Source organism: Oryctolagus cuniculus, chromosome 3 (assembly GCF_051225735.1).
Source record: "Oryctolagus cuniculus isolate XC-2025 breed Fujian yellow rabbit chromosome 3, ASM5122573v1, whole genome shotgun sequence".
Taxonomy (NCBI): domain Eukaryota; kingdom Metazoa; phylum Chordata; class Mammalia; order Lagomorpha; family Leporidae; genus Oryctolagus; species Oryctolagus cuniculus.
In genome coordinates, this window is record NC_142869.1 from 93,161,306 (window position 1) to 93,183,637 (window position 22,332).

At 51.7% G+C, this 22,332-nt stretch overlaps 1 protein-coding gene across 1 annotated transcript in view; it reads right to left on the reverse strand.

Moving 5' to 3' along the window:
• Window positions 1-22,332, reverse strand: part of KIF5C (kinesin family member 5C) — a 183,937-nt gene that overhangs the window by 16,688 nt on the left and 144,917 nt on the right. Inside the window, exons 19-25 of the mRNA XM_017342839.4 lie at window positions 21,699-21,808; window positions 19,378-19,479; window positions 18,770-18,830; window positions 13,107-13,178; window positions 10,223-10,327; window positions 8,460-8,676; window positions 7,242-7,355 (exon numbers count right to left, since the gene is read on the reverse strand). Coding sequence (XP_017198328.1) covers window positions 7,249-7,355; window positions 8,460-8,676; window positions 10,223-10,327; window positions 13,107-13,178; window positions 18,770-18,830; window positions 19,378-19,479; window positions 21,699-21,808 — 774 coding nt within the window. The 3' untranslated portion in view covers window positions 7,242-7,248. The remainder of the gene's footprint in view (window positions 1-7,241; window positions 7,356-8,459; window positions 8,677-10,222; window positions 10,328-13,106; window positions 13,179-18,769; window positions 18,831-19,377; window positions 19,480-21,698; window positions 21,809-22,332) is intronic.

The window sequence follows — 22,332 nt, forward strand, 5'->3', positions numbered from 1 at the left end:
TAAGAAATTATAATCTACTGCTCCAGAGACTAAAAACTATTTTGTAACAACTATATGAATTAAACAATGGGGCCAGTGTTGTGGTCCAGCAAGTTAAGCTGCCGCCTGCAATGCCTGCACCCCATATAAGCTCAAGTTCAAATCCCAGCTGCTCCACTTCCGACCCAGCTCCTTGCTAATGCACCTGGAAATGTAGTGGAAGATGGCCCAAGTACTTGGCCCCTGCCACCCACATGGGAAATTGGCTCCAACCTAGTCTTCAACCTGACTTTAACCTGGTCCAGCCCAGGCCATTCTGGCCATTTGGGGAGTGAACCAGTGGATGGAAGATCTCTTCTCTCCATCTCCTCTCTTTCTCTTTCTCTTTCTCTTTCTCTCTCTCTTTCTCTCTCTCCCCGTGTGTGTGTGTGTGTGTGTGTGTGTGTAACTTTGCCTTTCAAATAAATAAACCTTTAAAAATAAATAAATAAACAGAGTATGATATTGTGATGTAATAGGAAAAATATGCTTGATCTCTGTCCCTGGTTCCTGGGACACATAACACCCTTGAAATCTCTTAAGTGGTAAGAGTCTTTCTGTTTGCTAATGAGATAACTGAAGGCTGGCACCTGCCAGCCATAGCCTCAGGAAGAGGGCTGGTTGCCAGGAGAACCTACCATGTGATTAGAGAGTTGGAACTCTCAGACCTGCTCCACCCACCTCTGGGGCTGAAGGCTGAGTGACTCACGAGGACCAGTGATCACCCAAGCCTATGTAGAGAAGTCTCAATAGAACCCTAAAGGACTGAGTTCAAGGAGCTCCTGGCCAGCCCAACACATAGGGGCACTCCTGCCCCCCACACCTGCTCCTCCAATGCATCTCTTCCATCTGGCTGTTCATCTCCACCTTTCTAATATCCTTTAAAGTAAATAAATAATTAGTAATAAAAATAAGTAAATAAGTAAATGTAAATAAGGCATTTCCCTGAGTTCTGTGAGCTGCTGTAGCACATTACTGAGCCTGAAGAGGGAGTCATGGACATACAATTTACAGCCACTGGATCAGGAAAGGCCACAACTTGAAGCTTACTACTGGCATCCAGCTTTTTTTTTTTTTAAGATTTATTTATTTATTTCAGAGGCAGAGTTACAGAGAGGGGGAGACAGAGAAAGGTCTTCCATCCGCTGATTCACTCCCCAAATGGATGCCACAGCTGGAGCTGGGCCAGTCCAAAGCCAGGGGCCAGGAGCTTCTTTCAGGTCTCCCAAGTGGGTGCAGGGGCCCAAACACTTAGGCCATCTTCTACTACTTTCCCAGGCCATTAGCAGGGAGCTGGATCAGAAGTGGAGCAGCCAGGACTTAAACTGCTGCCCATATGGAATGCCGGCACTGTAGGCGGAGGCTTAACCTACTACACCAAGGTGCCAGCCCCATAAATAACTCTTTAAAATAAATAAATCTTTTTTTAAATAGTATTGAATGGTGTATGCAAGTAGGAAGAACACTGTGGCTTTTCCTATTTCTAATTAAGGAGAACATAAACAAGTATTATGAGAACACCAACCGTGAGGTGCCAAGTTCTGCTCTGTTCGTCCTTATTGGCAGCTAACACATTCATTGAGCACGTGTTACTGCCAAGCAACTTAGCAGAACCTCACTGAAGCCTCAGACGGATGCCAATGATCCAGGAAAAGATTCTCCCAATTTCACGGATGAGGAAACAGACTCTGAGGTTAAGCAATTTGAGGAAAATGAAAGATTTGGCACCCGAACCCTGGTGACTTGTGACATTGTAAGAAAAGTACCTAGCTCCCATAGGAGCTGTATAGATTAATTAAGTGTATTGAGGTGCTCAAATTTCAGACAAAATAATCAAAACCACTCCTAGTGGCTGGCACTGTGGCACAGCAGGTAAAGCTGCCACCTATGGCACCGACAGCCAATGTGGGCACCAGTTCAAGTTCTGGCTGCTCCACTTCTGATCCAGCTCCCTGTTAATACACCTGGAGAAGTAGCAGAAGATGGCCTAAGTGCTTGGGTGCCTGCACCCACGTGGGGACCAGGAGGAAGCTCCTGGCTCCTGGTTTCAGACCGGCCCAGCTCCAGCCATTTAGGTAATGAACCAGCAGATGGAAGATCTTTCTCTCTCTTTCTGTCTCTGCCTCTCTCTCTCTCTCTCTCTCTCTCTCTCTCTCTCTCTCTGTAAATCTGTCTTTCAAATAAAATAAATAAATCTTTTTAAAAAAATAACACTCCCAGCACTTGGAGTAAAATGGGGTAGGGGGCAGGCATTGTGGCGCAGCAGGTGAGGTCGCTGCTTGGGATACACACATCTCCTATTGGAGTGCCCAGTTCATGCCCCAGGTACTCCACTTCCCACCCAGTTTCTTGCTAATGTGCATCCTGGGAAGCAGCAGATGATGGCTTAAGTCTTGGGTCCCCACCACCTTCATGGGAGGCCCAGGCTGAGTTCCACGTTCCTGGCTTCAGCCTGGCCCAGTCCCAGCTTTTGCAGGCTTTAGGAGAATGAACCAGCAGATGGAAGATACGTCTATCTCTGTGTCTCTGTGTCTTTCAAATAAACATTAAAATGAAGGAGGAAGAGAAGAAGAAAAGAAATAGGCCAGCATTTGGCTAGTTTGCCTAAGAAGCCCATGTCCCATATTGGAGTGCCAGGGTTCAATACCCAGGTCCAGCCTGTCGCTCCCCGTCTTCGTGGAGGAACGACACAGGACCCTGCGCTGTTCTTTCGTCTGCTCGGCCCTCCCCGGGTTTGCTGCTGGTTCTTCCCGGGTTGGCTACCGACCCTTCCACCTCCGTGGAAGGGCGGTTCCCCCTGCCACATTCCCCACTTCCGCGGGGGAGTGGCACACCGCCAGCCGGCTCTCTCGGGGGCTGCACAGGTGTTCCCCTTAGATGTTCCCCTTAGATGTTCCTCTTAGATGTTCCTGGTGCATGCCGTCTCTCTCCTCCTTTATAGTCCTCCTCCGCCAATCCCAACTCGGCTGCCCACACGCCGAGTACGCTGCTCTCCTCCAATCAGGAGCAAGTCCTACAGTTTATTGGCTGAACTGGAGGCAGCTGTGTAGAAGCTGTTTTCTTCTCTCCCAGCGCCATATTGTGGGAGACCAGATGCATAGAATAAGTCTTAATTCCAGCAACTTAGTCCAGTCCGAGTTGCTCCCCACAGATCCCCCTTTCTTTTTATTTTTTGGCGTTGATACGCGCCTGTCTTCGGTGTCCCGCGGCACACACTCTGCTCTACTTGCTAGAGTTGCCACAGGTTCTTACAAGTCCTATCAATCAGGCAAACCGAATCCAGGTCCTCTCTTCGCCATGTTGTGAGGAGGTTTTTAGGCGCTGATGCGTGCCTGTGTTCGGTGCCCTGCAGCGCATGCTCTGGTCGAGCTGCCTGCTGGTGCTTATCGCCCTAATCAGGCAGACCGAATCCAAGCTCTCTCATTGCTGTGTTGTGGGGAGACTATTGATGTTAATAACGTGCCTGTCTTCGGTGACCTGCGGCGCATAAGCTGCTAGCCGCCCGCAGGTGCTCATTGCCTCACTAATCAGGCAGACCGAATCCAAGCTTTCTCATTGCCATGTTGTGGGGAGGCCTTTCTATTTCTCTATTTCTCTATCTCCGGGCATTCCTATTTCTCCCATTTTACTTCTGTCTGCCAACATTCCTATTTCTCTCATTTTACTTCTAAACTTCTGTTTCTCTTATCCTTGCGGCTTCCCGGCGCCCGCCCCGAGGTTGCTTCTCGGCGGCTTCCCGGCTCTGAGCCACTTCAGCCCGCGCTTCTCCGATCTGCGCGGCCTCCCGGCTTTGCGCGGCTTGGCTTCGCGCACGCACTCCGCGGTCTCGCACTAGCCCAGCGTTCCCTATCTACTTGTGCCCCGCACGCTCTCTCTGCGCACGGCAGCCTCCGCGAGTCACACAGCGTAGCTTACGTCTCCACCACTAGCATTCAATCCAAGTTCCCCGGACTAACCTGGCGAATTCTAACCTGGCGGCCCACGTCTCTGCGTCTGGTTCCAGATCTTTGCCTCTTGCTCCCCGGGGTGACTTGAAGAATTCCAAGGTGGCTTACGTCTCCGCCTCGGCCTGCACTCGCGGCTTCATCCTCCCTAACATTTTTCTCTACCCGGTATGTTTCCCTAAGTTTTCTTCCAACAATATTCCTCCCTCATTTCTCCTGGCCTCTCCCCACAGTCCGTATCCAAGTCTAAGTTTCTTATAGGTTTCACTTTCACTTTCAACCTGCAGTCCGTATCTGAGTCTAAGTTTCTTCTTGCTTTCACTTTAAATCCTAACTTCTTTCCCACAGTCCATATCCGAGTCTATGCCTAGGCTTTCAATAGCTTCTTCCGGCACCTTTTCTGTCCGGCTTTTCCCTAGGCTGTTTGCTAGTCTTTCTCTCCGGCATTTTCCACTTCTTCCCGTTTCTTCCCTCCTAAGTTTCCTATCCGAGTCACGGCACCATTATGTCGCTCCCCCTCTTCGTGGAGGAACGACACTAAACCCTGCCTAGGCTTCCTATCCGAGTCACGGCACCATTATGTCGCTCCCCGTCTTCGTGGAGGAACGACACAAGACCCTGCGCTGTTCTTTCGTCTGCTCGGCCCTCCCCGGGTTTGCTGCTGGTTCTTCCCGGGTTGGCTACCGACCCTTCCACCTCCGTGGAAGGGCGGTTCCCCCTGCCACATTCCCCACTTCCGCGGGGGAGCGGCACACCGCCAGCTGGCTCTCTCGGGGGCTGCACAGGTGTTCCCCTTAGATGTTCCCCTTAGATGTTCCTCTTAGATGTTCCTGGTGCATGCCGTCTCTCTCCTCCTTTATAGTCCTCCTCCGCCAATCCCAACTCGGCTGCCCACACGCCGAGTACGCTGCTCTCCTCCAATCAGGAGCAAGTCCTACAGTTTATTGGCTGAACTGGAGGCAGCTGTGTAGAAGCTGTTTTCTTCTCTCCCAGCGCCATATTGTGGGAGACCAGATGCATAGAATAAGTCTTAATTCCAGCAACTTAGTCCAGTCCGAGTTGCTCCCCACACCAGCCCCTGACTCCAGCTTCCTGCTAATGCAGACCCTAAGAAGAAGCAGTGATGATAATTAGCTGGGTCCCTGCCACACATGTGGGAGACCTAGACCGAATTCCTGGCACCTGGTCTCAGTCCCAGCTGCAGGGTCTGGCAGGCCTTGACCAGATCCCGTGAGGACAGGGGCTGTCCACTGCACCACTTCTGAACCCCAGGGTCCCTGAGCAGTGTATCTGTTAAGAACTTGCTGTGAGCCAGCACACACAGCTCCTCTGAGCTTTCGTCAAAGGAGATGGCACACACAGTGTGTCCAACCCAGTCTATTGTGTAGTGGGTGTTCAGTAAGTGTGGAGAATGCTAGTTGCCCATCCCAACGTCCAACATTCTCAGCGGATAAACATTGTTCTGGGGCAAGGATGGGCCATCCTGAAAGAAGACCTTTTCCAGGCTCCCTTGCAGATGAGGCCATGGGCCTCAGTTCTGGCCAAAGGGGTGCAGGCGTCAGCATCAGCAGGGCTTGTGGGAACACCCCTCGGGGGGAGCTGGTTCATCTGCGGGGAGGGGTTGCTGTTGCCTCCCCATTGCGTCCTCTCTGCCTGCTACACTTGGAAGACAGGCAGGACGGCTGAAAGTGCCCGTGCCATCGGGTGATGGATGCAGACAGGCACTTGCTGAGGACAGTGAGCCTCAGGGTAAGAGGCAAAGTTCCTATTGTCACTGTGAAGCTCTCTTGCCAACCACTATGGACAGCCCTCAGAGTCCTCCACATGCAAGGGACATCCCCTTCCCAGCTGCCTAAGCCACAGATCCTCAGCACAGTAGTCCTCCAGCATGGGTGGACATCAAAATCACCAGGCACTCGGCACAAAGACACAGGCCAGGCCCTCTCAGGCTGAAGAAGCCTGGGCCCCTGGGTGCCAGGTGATGCTGACACTGCCAAAGTTTGAGAAGCACTGCTTCAGGCCTCTCTGCTCTAAGCTGCCCCATGAGATCTTATACTTCCCTGCAGGTGTTGACCCCAAGACAGACAACAGACAATCAAAGCAGTTTCCTAGCTTGCAACTTCATTTCTAATGTGAAGCAGAGACAGACCTGGACGAGTGGCCACTGCCACACCCTTCCCCATGCACATCCACCTAAGCAGCTGTAGCAGATGCTAGTGGACATGCGGCCCACCCACCCATGGGCTGCCCTGTCCAGGTCTCCAGTCCCAAGAATCTGCTCTGGGCACTGCCTGGGGTGGCGCTGTTGAACATCGAGGACAGTCACCAAGGTGTCCCCGTGGAAGTTTTCAGCTGAGCCTCAACAACGCAGTTCTCAGCCTCAGAGGGCGAGGTGTGTGTGTGTGTGTGTGTGTGGCGGGGGCTCGAGGGAGGGGGAGGTCCAGCCTCCTGACTTCTGCCTTCTGGCCCAGCTGCAAAAACGACCGGATGAGGAACCACAGTGCTCATGGGTTGCCCTTGGTCATGGCGGCTCCACAGCAGGCAAAGTCTCCCAGAAGGGCTGAAAGCCCAAGGACGAGGTTGGGAGCCTCCCTCTCCCACCCCCAAGTTCAAAGGCAGAGCCTTTCTAAACAAAGTACCCTGGCTACTTATTGTCTGTCTGCCTGCCCAGCTGTGACCTCTTTATGTCAATCACAGAGGACAGGCTTTTGCTCTCTCCTTCCTCTCTTTCCAAAGCAAACCACTTTTTCTTTTTGCTGACAGAGAAGTGTGGGTTGTAGGCCTAAAGTAGCACAAGTCTTTAAAGCCCCATGGCTGAGTTCAGACAGTTACAAAACTTTGTCCTATCTGGCACTTTGATTACACTCAGTTCCTGAGACTTTAAGAAGCCCGCTCATCTGTCTGCTTCGGCCAGCCACACTTGGCAAACAGGTACGACTCTCTAGGCTGCCAGCTGCAACGGGGAGTCCCTCAGACAATAGAAAGCTCAGGTGAGTCACTCAACACACCTCCCCGAGCCCTGGCGCAGTGTCCCACCCACCCCAGGTGGCCTCAGTGAGAAGACCCCAGGGCTCTAACGTTGAGGAGAGGGTGGGCCCAGGCCTGACCACCTAGAAGCCCCAAGGCCACTGCTGAAGTAGAGCTGAACTGTTGCTGTTAGAGACCCACACATGCGGCTGCGATGCCCAGGCAGGGGCTCTGGAAAGACAAGGAGGCTCTGCCTGAAGACCCACCCCGCTGCTGCCCACCAAGAGGCCAGCCCAGACCCCAGGGACTCACCTTGTGTTTATTTCTGGTAGTGAGCGGAGCCTGAAGAGCCGCCGCCTCCTCCTCGAATGGCATGGACAGCTGTCGGAGACGAGGCCGGGTAGTGTCCAGGGCGGATGGGTTTGGCTGGACCAGGTGACAGAAGAAGAAAACACTCAGGAGGGGCTTACACAGCAACCAGGGACCCGCAGGGGACGAATGTCACCCATGCCACAGTTCTCACCCACCAGCAGACCTTTCAGAAATGGGCCATGCGCCCTCCCATCAGGATAGCTGGAGAAGCCAGGCACCCAGAGAACCTACATCAATTATTTATTTTTAATTTGGGTTGAGAAAAATTAGAAACAAAGGCCTTGGAACTTTTTCTGAAGTAGGCCCTTGTGGATTTCACAGGGACCTGGGGAGCCCCTGAAACTGGACAGGAAGTTCTCTCTATGTGGCGAGTGTACCCAGGCTTCCAGTAGGTTCTCAAGGGTATGAAATCAAAGAAATGCACTGAGCTATTAATCTAAGGTCTGCTTTTAAAACTAGAAACACGAGGCTGGTTTCAACAGACCTGCACAGCACTACTATCTGATGTTAACATTACACATTATTGGCGATGTTTCAGTGAAACAAAATAACCCTCTTTAGGAAACATCTCTAAAATTCCTTTATGCCTATGGCTTCATCCTGGGAACTGTAACCCTCCATCCCTGTGTGGGCAAAATGCCCAGGTAATGGAGGGGCTACAGCTCTGGGCCCCTGCAAGCCCTGAGGCCAGGCTGTAACCACCACACCCTGCTCACTGGTGCCAGCCCAGCTCTTTCCCGGGTATTTCCAAACCAGATCTTGCAAGCTGATCTCCCCAAGGCTCCTGGCTACAGGAGGGCTCCTTTGCAGACCCACCTGGTACAGTACACAAGACGCCTTGCTGTATACAAATCTGTACATTCCAGAATTTTTAACCATGTACCTCTGACAGCCATAAAGCCTGATTGATCTTGGGAGAAGGGGAAAGCCAGGCATCTGCGATCCTACTCTGGGATACCCCAGTGCATCCTGGGGGCCTCAAAGCATGGAGCTAAGCACAGAAGCCAGACTACACCGCAGGCACAGGTGTTCGCCATACACAGGGACATAATCTTTCAGACATTCCACAGACGGCCGGCACAGCATGGATCCTGCAGGGCCAGCCTCCCAGCTCCAGGACTCCAGGGCCCCCACGCACATGCACATGCGCACACGCACCTATCTGGGCCGAATGGGCTCTCCGGGCCATGTTCTTGGCGCGCACCGCCTCCTTGATGCGGTCCACCTCCTGTTGGTAGCGCTTGCGGTCCCGCATGGCGTTCTCCTTGGCCTCCTTCAGCGCGCTCTCCAGGGCCTTGACGCGCTCCGCTGTGGCGCGCAGCCGCTTCTCCAGCTTGGGCAGCTCACAGCGCAGGTCTGCGTTGTCTCGAACCAGCTGAGTGCAGACAGAGAGTCACCGAGGCAGCAAGGGCCAACCACACACGGAACAGCTAGAAACGGCCCTGTAGCTCATCCACCACCCCAGCCAGGTGGGCTCTGGCAGTCCACAGGGCCACGGCTCAGTCAGTACTGGGAAAAGCGCTCCTGCCCCCTAGGACCGCAGTCTGCTAAACACACAACTCCCAGGGTGCAAGGAACAGGGGGTAGAGTTAGGAGCCGTTTCCAAGAACAGGAAAATTCCCATTTTGAGTAGGATTTACTTCCTCTTTGGTTTGGATGGGTGTGGGGCAGAAGAGCTATGGTGAGACAAATTACTACTAGGACTTTAGAATGAGCCAGCTGAGAAATTTTAAGCACCCAGTGAAAAACTTGTGTTCTTGAGCTCTCTGGGGGCCTCCTTCCCTGCAAGACTCAGGGTCTACCCTGGCATGTGGTTAGAACCCAGAGTTGCTACATATGCAGAGGCTAACCCCAGTAAGAAGCAGCAGGCTAGCCCTGGGCGAACAGTGAGCTCAAGGGGCAGCTCTGACCACCACAAGGCTTGGGCTTCTCACCTATCAAACGAGTCTGTTACATAACAGGGCCCTTGTGGGAATCCAAATGGATCAACTAGAGTTTTGAAAATCAGAAGGTGTGAGAAGGACAAACAGTGAGCTTCGGCTGGTTGCACCTGCTCTGTTTACCAGCTTCACTGCCTGGCAGACAGTGGGCTTTTGATAAACATTTGTTGAATTCATGAATAGGATAATAGGTTGCACAGCCCCACATCAAGTCGCCTGTCAGTTCCTACTTCCATATTTCTCATCACCTATTTGCTTGAATGACTTCAGCCATGCCAAATCTGCAATCTTCCCTCTGGGGAAAATGCCACATCAGTGCTGCTGAAGATCTAACAAGTCAAAGAGAAACGGCATCCCCTCAGTCACTGAGCCAACAAGGTGGCTCGTCTCCACCACTTCTTAAATTCTAACGCAGGAGAACAGTCAAGGACATGGCAGCATACAGACAGGAAGGATGCAAGCCAAATGGCCTGCCTGGATCACCAGTGGGTTTGCACACAACTGTCGTCTGTTGCTCTGGACACACACCAGGGCGTGGCAAGGATCCAGGAGGACACCCAGGATCACCAGGAATAGGGCAACAGAGCAGGGAGTGACTGTTCCAGTCCCATTTTACCCACTCTGGAAAAAAGCAAGTCACATCCTCTCTGTAAAAATAAGAGACCTGAACCAGCTCAGCAATGTATACTTTGCATTCTGTAGAGAACTTTGAGGTCACGGGAGATACACAGGCCAGTTGGGATCCAAGGTCGGAGGTGGAGGCAGGATGTTGGCTTCCCTCAAAGAGTGTACTTTCTATTGACAGGAAGTCACTGAGGGCTAAGAGATCTTCAAGGACCCCTCTAGCACTCACTCTGGTGATGTGCATATGTGGTCTCCTTGCCTTTAATACCAAAGCCTTCTTACTGCATTGCAACCAAACCTAGTGGGGCTTCCTTTCTCGAGAAGAGAAGCAGAGGGGAGCGGCCAGGACTCTCCTACCTGCTTGTGCACCTTGGTGAGCTGCTCCAGGTTGTTTTCCAGGAAGGAGATTTTCTGCTTCTGGGCAGCACTGCCCCCTCCATCATCGCTGTCCAGCTCCACACTCTGTGTCAACAGCAGTGGTCAGCGGCCAGCCCATCACACAGCCCACCCCCAGCCCCAGGACAATGTGGATAATGCATTTTAAACTTGCTTTTTAAAAAGCAAATCCCCAATCCTACTAAAGGATATCTTCAATGCAAAAATAAAGGAAAAGTTCCCAAAAGCTAAACTCAACAAACTTGCCAATGAATGTCTTTGGTATCAAAAGTGTTATTCCTAATTTTTATAAGGCTGGATGTGATAAGTACCTTCAAATCTGCTTTTGAACATTGCAGGTTAATTGTCTTGAGTGAAAGACCTCTCTTATGCAGGTAGGTAGAGACTTTTCAAAAGAAAGCATTCCAAAACTCCTCAAGAAGAACCAGGGTGAAAAACGTAAACCCAAGACTTAAATTTGATTTCAACCACCCCAATGAGATAACAAGTCCCCAAGCTTGTAAACAGTGTCTAGGGCCCCATTGTGAATTCTCAGAGGCCTCTGTTTCTGCTATCAGCTCCCAATTCTATGAAACTGTTCAGGTATCAGTGTCAAGCCAGTGTCACAGCATCCAGGTGCTGGGTAAACTCTTGAAACTTATCAGATCTTGAAACTAGTAAAAACACTGCACTCTTAGCCAACAGAGTGGCACAAATTAAACTGGGAGATTCCAGTGTAGACACATCCTGGAATTTGAAAAGGACAACACAGGCTCACTTCATCAGACTGAAAAGAGACTGCTCATCTTCTGAGAGGCATCAGCTGGGCGAACATCTCCCACCTGCCTCCCTGCCAGCTAACACGGGGTTCTCAGACTTCAGCCTGCGTTAGAACACCCTGGAGAAGGGTGTGTTCAGACTCGGACTGCTGGGAGCCACTTCATTCTCAGATTCCGTGGATAGCAGGTGGAGTCTGAGGACCACAGATCTAAATCAGTGCCCAGCTGCTGCTGCTGACCAGAAAACACACAGAGACCCACTGGCCTAAAAGCAGGTCATTCCTAGAGAGTTTTCTATAATGAAATCAGGCAAGCCTGACCTCAAGCTCTTAACCCTCCTTCGGGCCACAGCCTCCTTCGGGTCACTGCTGCCACCCCACCCTCAGTCCCATCATCAGCTTGGTCAGGTACCCTCCGCCTCTTGTCCCCCAGTCCATCACCTCTGCTTTAGCCTACCTTTGGTCCCATGGTCATTAGTATTTTGGTCATTACATACTTGCCTGACCACTAGCATTCTCTGCCTTCCTTTTGACTTTTATTTCCAGAATTCTAAACTCATTAGAACATGCCATCACAGGCCACACCAAAGCTCTCCCCTGTCCTCCAGCTGGACTCCCACACCACTGCCCAGAGACCCTTTCATTCATCCCTGTGAGTCCTGAATCAGCTCTCATCTCCTTGGCTCCCCACTCTCCGCCTTGCCTCTCCACTGAGGACCAAGGCACCACGTTAACCGAGAAGTTTTGAGGCATCAGAAGCCACGTCCGCACTGACTCGTGTTTCTCTGCAGTGCTCCCATCTCCATCATCCACTCCTCGCCTCCAGGAACACACATTCCTTCCGCAAGGCTAATCTACCCATCCGCACCTCCTCCTGTCCCTCTCAGACCTACCTCCTCTCTGTGACACCACCAACCTCGTTCCCTGGGTTCCCTCATCCAGGACGGTAGCACACACACCAACACATATACGCACACACCATCCTGCAACAAGGCTCCCTGCAAACCGGTCACACTCGGCACATGGCCCACGGCTCCTCACCCAACACTTCTGGACACTGTGAAGGAGTCACTGTCTCCCTGTACACCTTCCTCAAACCTCTGCCAGCCGCTGTGGGGAGGTCACATTGCAGAGTCTCCGTGGGGAGCTCACAGAAGGACCAGAGCAGCTCACAGCAGGAGGTCCTACAGACCTGCATTGCACACCTACCTCTGGCTCTTGCGAGTGGTACAGTCTTAAGTGAGTTATTGACCCTCTGAGCCTATCTTCCACAAGTGCAAAAACAGGAATTCTGAGTCGCCCTTCTGGGCATGCTGTGATAAGCACGACCATGCAGGCAGCATGGACTCTGGCCGAGCACCTGGTGGGCTGCAGACGGCCTGACTTCTCCACACTTCAGGGCCACGCTGTCTGACCAGACTGCCCTGAACATGCCCATATCCAGAGCCCTGGCTTTCACACAGTAGGGGCCAGAAAATGTATGTTCACTCGAAATGGGAGACAGCATCAGAATTTCCTTTTATTAAGAAATCAGATGGGAAAATGTTCCCAAGTATTTTTCTGCCTGCAGCACATTCTTTTAATAACATTCTTGGCATGAAGTAATTAATTTTTAAGCACAACCAGCCCCAATTTAAGCAAGTGATATTTCAACTGAAAATGATTCTTTGTAGCCATCTTTTATTCTTCTCAGCCCCACTTGCACAGAAGAGAACTCACTTTTTTTTTTTTTTTTTTTTTTTTTTTTTTTTTTTTTGACAGGCAGAGTGGACAGTGAGAGAGAGACAGAGAGAGAAAGGTCTTCCTTTGCCGCTGGTTCACCCTCCAATGGCCGCCGCTGCAGCCGGCGCACCGCGCTGATCCTGGCAGGAGCCAGGAGCCAGGTGCTTTTCCTGGTCTCCCATGGGGTACAGGGCCCAAGCACCTGGGCCATCCTCCACTGCACTCCCTGGCCATAGCAGAGAGCTGGCCTGGAAGAGGGGCAACCGGGACAGAATCCGGCGCCCCAACCGGGACTAGAACCCGGTGTGCCGGCGCCGCAAGGTGGAGGATTAGCCTATTGAGCCACGGCGCCGGCTGAGAACTCACTTTTTTAACTCGGGTCGTCAGATCCTGGACAAAGAGCTTGCGGAGGTTATGGAGAGTCTGCAGTTCTCGAGACTGGAAGAGAAAAGTTTCAGAGGCACCTCAGTGACTGTGACACATCTGGCCTGGATCATTAACTCTCCACTGCTTTCCACGCCCACCATCAATGCCAGTGGCGCCCCCGCACTTGCTGCCCTCGCCCACCACACCATGTTCACCCCTGGACCTGCTGTCTCACTTCACCAGCACCACCAAGTGCAGAGACAGGGAACCCAAACCGAGAACTGGAACAAAGCACAAAGCCCGTCTGTTTGTTGTGTCCTCAGGAACACATTTTCTTCTTAACCACAGAAATTCCAATGTTTTCCTGCAAAGATTCCTAGAGGACTATGTGGTCTTATCCAGCTGGATTCCTTTTTCCTTTTTATTTATCATGTAAACATGTCACACATAGGGTCTTCAAAACGTTCATGGAAAATATGTAATGTGAAAAAATATGGCTGGATTTCAAAATTTTTGCATCACAATAAACCTGTTTTATAACTCTATTTCCTGTAAACTTTCTGAAGTCCCTTTGTATGATTCAGACAGGTTTGAATGAAAGTTAGCCCCAATTCCCCTCCACCCCCACCGAAGGTGATGTCCCATGGGGCTGCACCCGGTCTGGCCCAAGTCCCCGGGCTCGTTGGTTCCATGTCACAAGCCTCCGGGTGGGCATTTCACGGGCTCTCCACCTGGGTGGCCCCGGGCAAGCCACCAGACTTTCCAGGCTCCAGTTTTCTGATTTGCGACATGAAGATAAAAGTAATGGTTGCCTCACAGTTGCGGTCAAGATTAAATGAGATGACACACATAGCAAGTGCTCAACAAACATCATGCATATCAATTTAGCAGTGCATCATCTCTCCTGTCATAAAAACCATTTCTGCCTTAGACTTATAGCAGTCGCTTGTTTTTGTTATAACTTTTACTGTATTTAACTGTAGGGGCATTTTTATGTTTCACTTTGGATTATTTTTCTGCAAATGAACCCTTAGGAACTGGACTGCTTAGACAAGGGCCTGAGCCAGATCTGGTGATTGTGGTTAATAAGACCAGCAGGTTCATTTCCTTGTAATCAAGTCTCCCTGCTTTTACTACAGAAGATATGTTAGACCCTTTAAGTTTCCCATACAGAAGAGGAGAGAGAGAAGCTATTCAACATAAACGTTTCACTGAGTCTAAACTGACCCACTCTAACACAGACTGCAGTTCGCACGTGCTCACAAAGAGGGGAAGAAACAGGTGACAAAGCTACGGGAACACTAAGTGTCTGGGAAGAAGGGTTCTCTGTTAATTTAAAGTCTTATTACTGGGGCCAATGGTGTGTTGACATAAGGAGCACCTGAAGTCAACTGCATCCCAGGATGAGATAAATTACTTTCTGCAGGAAGCCAAATGGATCTGTTATTATGAATAACATGCACACAGTACCTGTTGGAGGCTGAGCCACCTCCCAGCACGGGATCAGGTGCAGCGAGGTGCTGAATTACACGGACACGCCGTCCCATCCCCGGCCAGACGGAGCTCAGCCCCACACCCTCCTCCCTCGGTGCCTGCACGGGCTCTGCACGCTCTCCCTCAGGCTTCAGTGATTTTATCACAGACTCAACTGTAATCACAGGTCATATTTTCCACAAGAACCACCACCACGTCCAGGGGGAATGGGGAGAAAACACCTGGTGTCTTATTCAGGAGCCAGGCGTCGCCCTGGGAGGATGGAGTCCTAAGTTTGGCAACTTGCTCTCATTTCCACTTGTTTTTAAGTGGACTCAACAACAAACAGGAGGAATGAGGAGTTTGGAAGAGCAATCGGAGACAACTGGAATAGGTGATACGTCACATTTACTTAAGCAACTGCTGTGTGGCTGCCAGGACGTCTTTGTCCAACCTCCCAGCTTCCCCCAAATCTCCTCCTGTCCCAGGATGCTGCCCTCCTCGTAAAAGCCCCAGACTCAGCTTCCCATTACAGTACACAGTGATGGTGGGCCCCAGCGGCAAAAATCCTAGGCCCATCAACCCAGCAAGAGGAAGAGTCCAGCCCCAGAGTCCAGACAGGGTTAAGGCAGCCAGGGGCCCAGGATACCCACCAGCCAGTCAGCCCTTCCCATGGTGGTCCCCTGCAGTGGGCTTCCCAGACTTCAATACCAGCAGGTCCCATGCCTGGCCCATCCAAACCTAACGCTCCAGGAGGGAAGACAGGCCTTGTGCTAGGGAGAGCTCAAGAACGGGCAGCAGAGAACAGCTAGAACAGCCACAGCCTGGGGAGGGCTCCTGGGCAGAGGGAACTGAAATAGCACGTTCTGCAGGGCTCTAAGCCAAGATTCAAAAAGTGTGCGTGTGTGTGTCTAAAGCAAGGTAAGTGACAGCAACAGACATGAGAGGGAGGGAGAGGGCAAGGAGCCACTGTGTGGGTGGGTCTGCATGTGTGTGCACACGTGTGTGTGCAGAACAGGCACATGCACAGGGGAGGAGCATCCTCTGTGTGCGCCTGTCCAGGGAGCACAGAGCTGGAATGAGAGTGGACAGATATGAGGGGCTGGAGAGAGGATGCATCATCGAAAAGCCATCTGAACATGACAAAGGGCAGAAGAACTGATTAGATACCCTTCAATATCACACTCAGGAGCATGAGAGAGAAAGCACACGAGTGTGTCCGAGTGGGAACAAGGGCAGATGTGGGTGGCTGTGATCTGTGTATGAGTTGGCAAGAGCACGTGTGAATGCTAGGGCTGGTGCTTTAGTGCAGCAGGTTAAGCCTCTGCTTGCTACACCAGCATCTCAGTTCACCCCGGTTCAAGTCCCAGCAGCTCCATTTTCAATCCATCTTCGTGCTAATGTGCCTGGGAAGGCAATGGATGAAGGCCCAAGTGCCTGGGCCCCTGTCACCCATATGGGAAACTATAATAGCGTTCCTGGCTCCTGGCTTGGCCTAGCCCAAAGCTGGTCATTGCAGCCACTTGGGGTGTGAATCAACAGACAGATCTCTTTCTCTCTCTCTTCCTCTCTCTGTGTTGCTCTGCCTTTTGAGTAAATGTATACATAAATCTAAGTGCCTGAATGTGACTGTGTGAAAGTACTGGGAGTGTATATTAAATGACAGCATTTGCACAAAGGTCTACTAGTGACTTTGTAGGGGATGATGCATAAAGGTGAGTGTGAGAATGAGCGAGTGCATGGGAGTGATTGTGACCGAGCAGGAGTGTGAGTGTGCATGTAACAAATTATGGGTGCTCTCACCGGCGCCGCGGCTCACTAGGCTAATCCTCCGCCTTGCAGCGCCAGCACACCGGGTTCTAGTCCCGGTCGGGGCGCCAGATTCTGTCCCTGTTGCCCCTCTTCCAGGCCAGCTCTCTGCTGTGGCCCAGGAGTGCAGTGGAGGATGGCCCAAGTCCTTGGGCCCTGCACCCCATGGGAGACCAGGAGAAGTACCTGGCTCCTGCCATCGGATCAGCGCGGTGCGCCGGCCGCAGCGCGCCGGCCGCGGCGGCCATTGGAGGGTGAACAACAGCAAAAGGAAGACCTTTCTCTCTCTCTCTCTCTCTCTCTCACTGTTCACTCTGCCTGTCAAAAAATTTAAAAAAAAAATGATAAAATATATATATATATAAAATTATGGGTGCTCTCTAGTGAGCATGTGCATGTGCACACATGTCAGTATGGACACTGACATGTGCTATATGTATGCATGCCATGGGCATGTATGTGCATACGTTCTAAGTACTCAGGTGTGGACACAAGTGTGTATACACAGTAAGTGCCCAGGTGCAGATGAGAGAGCAGCAGTGTGAGCCCGTGAGCATGCGTGACAGACGGGGAGGGCAGGGGCTGTGGGTGTGAGCCCTTATGTGAGTACGTGGTGACGCACATGCTCAACTGCGTGAGGGAGCTGTGGTGCAGGTGCAAGAGGGAGGACAGTGGAAGGGCGGGGTGGTGGGTGAGGGTGTTCACAGAGCTCATGTGGGGAGAGGAAGAAAACGCCCTGCAATCACTTATCCTTGGCTGGGCAGGGAGAGCGAGTGATTAGCAGTCAACATTTGTCTGAATTTCTATAATTACCCATAACTGTGGGCCTCACTCCTCTCGTGAAACAGATGAAGACATTTTGCGGCCCCCTTCTCCACGCTTGCGAGGCCACTTTCCCAGGCACTTCCACATCCTCCTCCTGCCCTGAATAGCTGTGCCCTCATCCCTTCCTCCTGGCTTTGCACAGCACCCACCACCAGCCGGGGCACGTGGGCAGCCTCGGGTCCAGGTTTGAGGGATGCTTTGCCTACATGGGGTCCCCAGGTTCTCAGAGATGGACTGGTCCCACACAGGTTCATATGAATGTATCTGAACAGGATCTTCTCTCCACTGCTGTGAAAGCCTGAACATGTTTTCTCCACACTGAGAGGAGATGCCAGAACAGGCTGGCTTCAACCATGCCACTGTATGGCATGGCCAGTACTCGCCTTGTAGGGCTCAGAGCAAGGCGGCCATCCTGCAGAGCGGCGAAACAAAAGCTAAGCAGAAGCTGAACCACTGACTCCAGATGCAGAACAGAGAAAATCTTAATGAGCCCTTGCAAAGGTCAGGCGGTCTGTCACAGCTCTGCCCCAAACCCTGCAGGTCTCCAGGCCCTCCTCAGGAAGCCGCCCCTCTGGCCATTACCCCCGTGCACCGCCTTCCACCCTCCCTGCCCTCAGACACAGCCCTCCAACATGCCAGACACGGGCTCACCACAGCGCCTTGGCACAAACCATTGCTTCTGCTGCTGTGTTCTTCCCTAGGTATCCCCAAGGCTTGTTTCTGCCCCAGCTTCAAGGCCCTGCCCAGAGATCACCTCCTCATGGGGCGTCCATAATCACCACCCCCTGCACTCTCAAGAAGCCTCAGATGGAGGACAGTGCCCACCCCCAGCCATGGGGGATACATTCCAAGACCCTCAGTGCATGCTGGGAAGCTTGGACAGGATGGAACCCTATATATAATTGGTTTATTCCTATATAGACTCCTACCTTGGATAAAGTTTAATTTCTAAATTAGGGCTGTTAAGAAATTAATTAAAAAACTATTAAGATAGTCATAACAATGTAGTATAATAAAAGTTATGTGAATGTGCTCGCTCTGTCTCACAATTTCAAAATATCTTAATCCCTCACTGCACGGTAATATTTTTGGAGCGTGACCGCCTACAGGTAACAACCAGGGACGCTGCCGTTGGGAGGCTGCTGTGCGCGGTTGCTTCTTTGTGCTTCACTGTGTCTGCCCCTGCTGAAGGTAAACTTCATGAGGGCAGGGAGCTTAGATCTGCTGACTGACATACCCAAGCACCTAGGGGAATGCTCAGGGAGCGCCTGCTGAATGTCTGAGTGGAAGTTAAGCCACCAAGTGCAGAGACTGTAAAACGGATTTGCAACTCAGCTTGATTTTCACTCAGGGGCTCCAGGATCACAGCCCTAAGGACTGACTTTTGATTCTACCAGGAGTTGGGGAATAATCCTACAAATTCCACTTTCCCCCACCCAGGATATTTTACATCTAAAATGGAAGGGTATGCACAGATGAAATTTTCAGATACACAAATCACAGACAACTGATCTGGTCTTTGAGATGAAAAGAAGTAGGGAAACATCTGGACATACCACCGTCTCCTCCAGCCCTTTCAGGTCCTCTCTGGCTTGTTCCCTTTTATCATTGAGCAATCTGAAAAACAAAAAGGACTCCTAAACCACTGGAGGGGGATCAGAGATCTAAGCAGACACTATTTACACCTGCACATAAATCAGCAAAACAAGCCAGCAAGCACACAAACAGCCATTGTCTCTTTCAAAATCAGCCTAATTGGGAGCCACTGCTTTGCCCAGCAGTCAAGACACCTGCATTCTCCAGCAGAATGCCTGGGTTCAAGTCCCAGGTCTGGCTCCTCACCCCTGCTTCCTGGAGGATGCAGACCCTGGGCGGCGTTGGTGATGGCTCAAGTGATTGTGTTCCTGCCACCCCTGTGTGGGACCTGGGTGGAGTTCCCAGCTCCTGGCTTCAGCCACCACCCAGCCCCAGCTGTTGCAGGCATTTGAAAAGTGAACCAGCAGATGGGAGCTCACTCTCTCTGCCTCTCAACTAAAAATTTAAAAATATAAACAATAAATTAGCCCAATCGAATCAAACCACCTAGGTATCTAAATCTCAAAAAGTGAGTTTCAAAGACCTCACAGGGAGGAGAGAAAACAGGGAAGGTTTGAAGGGCACTCACAAAAGCTTTTCCAGCTTCATCTCTCTCTCTTGGTCTTCTATTTTCAGCTTGTTATAATCAGAACTGAGCTGCTCTTGTTCCAGTTGCAGTTTCTGATTCAAGCTGAAATGGAGAGGAAAAAGCAATGTATTCCACATCAGTCTGAAACTCTGAGTCATCCAGCTCGAACCGTGGTTCTGTTCCAAGCCCATTAGTTCTGTGCAATAAAGGACACAATTCTGGAGGATTTTGCAGGATCAGAGAACAAGCTCACAGCTTCCTCCCTGCCCAAGAGAAAAACTAATTTCTGGGAAGCATCTAACAGGCATGAAACAAAGGCTTTGGGGATGTATTTATAGTTTGCTGGTGTGCAAGCACTTCAGGGGAAAGTAATGAGCTAGGAACACGGCTGGTATTTTAAGAGAGGAGGGGAGCCCCAACAGAAGAGCCCTATGGGCTCGGCTCCCCAACCCCCGGGCAGGCACCCACTCAGGTGCCTCTGGGATCCCTCTGGGATCAGATGGTCTGAAAACATCTGCCAGGTCCGAATGCCTCGCTGACACAGGGCAGCGCCTGCTGGGTGGGCCCTTGAGGAGGGGTGTCGAGAGGAGCAACCAAGAACCGAGTCCAGCCTGTACTGCAAATGGCACCTGGGCGCCTGTTGCAGGCATTTGGTCAAACTTGTATCAGCTCAGTATTCTTACACCTCTCATATGGCTGCTCCTTAGCCACCATAAAGGAACAGATTACAGAGGCGGGCGCTGTGGCCCGGCCGGTGAAGCCCCACTTGGGATGTCTGCATCCCGTGCCGGAGTGGCTGGATGGAGTCCCAGTCTCATCGAGCTCCCCGCTAATGTGCTTGGGGGTGATAGCCCAAGTACTTGAGCCCCTGCCACCAATGTGGGAGACCCAGAAGGAGTGCCTGGCTCCTGGCTTTGGCCTGGCCTGACCTGGCTGTTGCAGCATCTGGGGAGTAAAGCAGTGGATGGAAGATCTCTCTCTCTCTCTCTCTCTCTCTGATTTTTATATATATTTACATAAATATGTGTAATTTATATATAAAAGATCAGTATCTATTACATCAAGGAAATCTGGAGTCCATTTGAAAGGCATTAACCAAGGAAGCTTCCCCACCTACCAACTTGCTCATGAACCCTCCCTCTCTTCCTTACCTTCCTCTTCCCACTCCTTTCATGATACAAGCACACCATGAGTGACAACACGCGGTGACCCAGTAGGAAAGGGAAGAGAGGATGCTAAGTGCGTTCCTGGGGTGGGCTGTGTGCACCCAACTCACCATTTACACTTTGGCTTCGGTTACCATTCTCCTTTTTTAAAATGCAAATACAGTGTGCCAGCAGCTCACATACACTGAGAAGAGATTTGAACCAGTAGTCTACTGAATTAAACTCCAACTCCAGCCTGACTCCTACTTAGCGATGTGACCTTCAGTAAACGATTTAACCTTGGTTCCTGCATAGATATCTGGTTCTCTATCTACAGAGAGGGGAAGGGGAGGGCATCTTTGGTCTAGATCCACTGGGCGCGGAGGTCAGTGCATGGAACTGTGTCTCGACGTAACTGGCTTTCCTGTAATTCTCCATCTTTTCCTTGAAGCATTTAAAACGTCATTCTCCAAAGCGGTTCAGAAACTGCCATGGGGCTCTGTGGTGCAAAACCTTTAAGGAGCCTCGGGAGAGGACCGGAAAGCCCCTTGCAGCAAGTGACACCTGTGTTGCCAGTGAGGGAAAGGTGAGGGAGTAGAGGGCATTGCGGGGCAGGGGCTCTCCCACCAGGGAGGAGTGGGGCAGGGAGGGGCGTCACTGTAAACAAATGTGGGGAAGTCGTCCTGGCAGCAGAGCCGCCCGTCACAGGCACCTGCACACAGACTCCCATGTGATGTGTCCACATTGAGGCAGCCACAGTGGAGCAATGAGCAGGTGGCTGTGGGCTAAGCAGGGGGCGGCTGCTGTCCTCTCTGCTGAACCCTGAGTCAGGACTAGGATTTTTCATACTTTTATATGAACATCTCCCCAGCTCCTGGGGGCTTGCCTGCACCCAGCTAAGTTGCCAAAGTGACCTGCCTCCCAGGACGAGAAAGGACAGCTGGGCCCGCCTGCCGCCTGCCATGCCAGAGCTCCAGGCAGCCCCGCTCCAGATGGAAGAGCAGACCTCGGAAGCAGCAGCACAGCCCGTGGCATCACGAGGGCACAGCACAGAGCCCACAGGGTGAGGACAGCTGGCCCTCGACTAAAATCCACGTCCTCCCCAGTTGGCCTGAGAGGACGGAGCCCTGCCCAGCCCCAAGCCCCATGAGTCCCAGGGTCCCTGGGCCAACTCACTCCCGAATCTCATCAATGATTTTCTGCTTCTCTTCAATTTCGTCTCGCAGTCTGGACAGCTGCTTCTGGTGAGCTTCCCGGTGGCTCTCCATCTGCTGCTCCAGGGCCTTCTGCAACCCAGGCCAGAGAAACGCGTCATGCACCCACTGGCACGCAGCCCATGCTGTGACAAGTCCTGGACCCACCTCTGCCTCCCACCATGTGCCCCCTGCATCTCAGCTCCCAAAACAAGGGTCATCCCAGCATCTGGTCTTGCTTTACTGGAACAACTAAATGCAAGGATGTGTTATGAAACGGAGTGGGCCCTAGGAGCAAAGTAGTCCGCTAATTAAATAAAGCTTTCCCTTGACATTCTGTCGCTCACCTAAGCTACACAGCTTCTCTCTAACCAAGGCAATCAGAGGGCACACACTTGGACTACCCAGGTGACCTGAGAGAAGCCAGGTCACTGGCGGGAGCCAAACTTCACCATCTGTGAAACTGAGCAACAGTCCCCGGCCATGCACAGATTTGTGATGATGTGTGAAGAACTCCTTCCTCTCCAGAGCCTCTGAAATGGGACAGGGATTCATGGAGCTGAGGCACGATTCTGTTCTGTTGTTCAGAGCAGAGCCAAGCTGCAGGCACTGCCTTA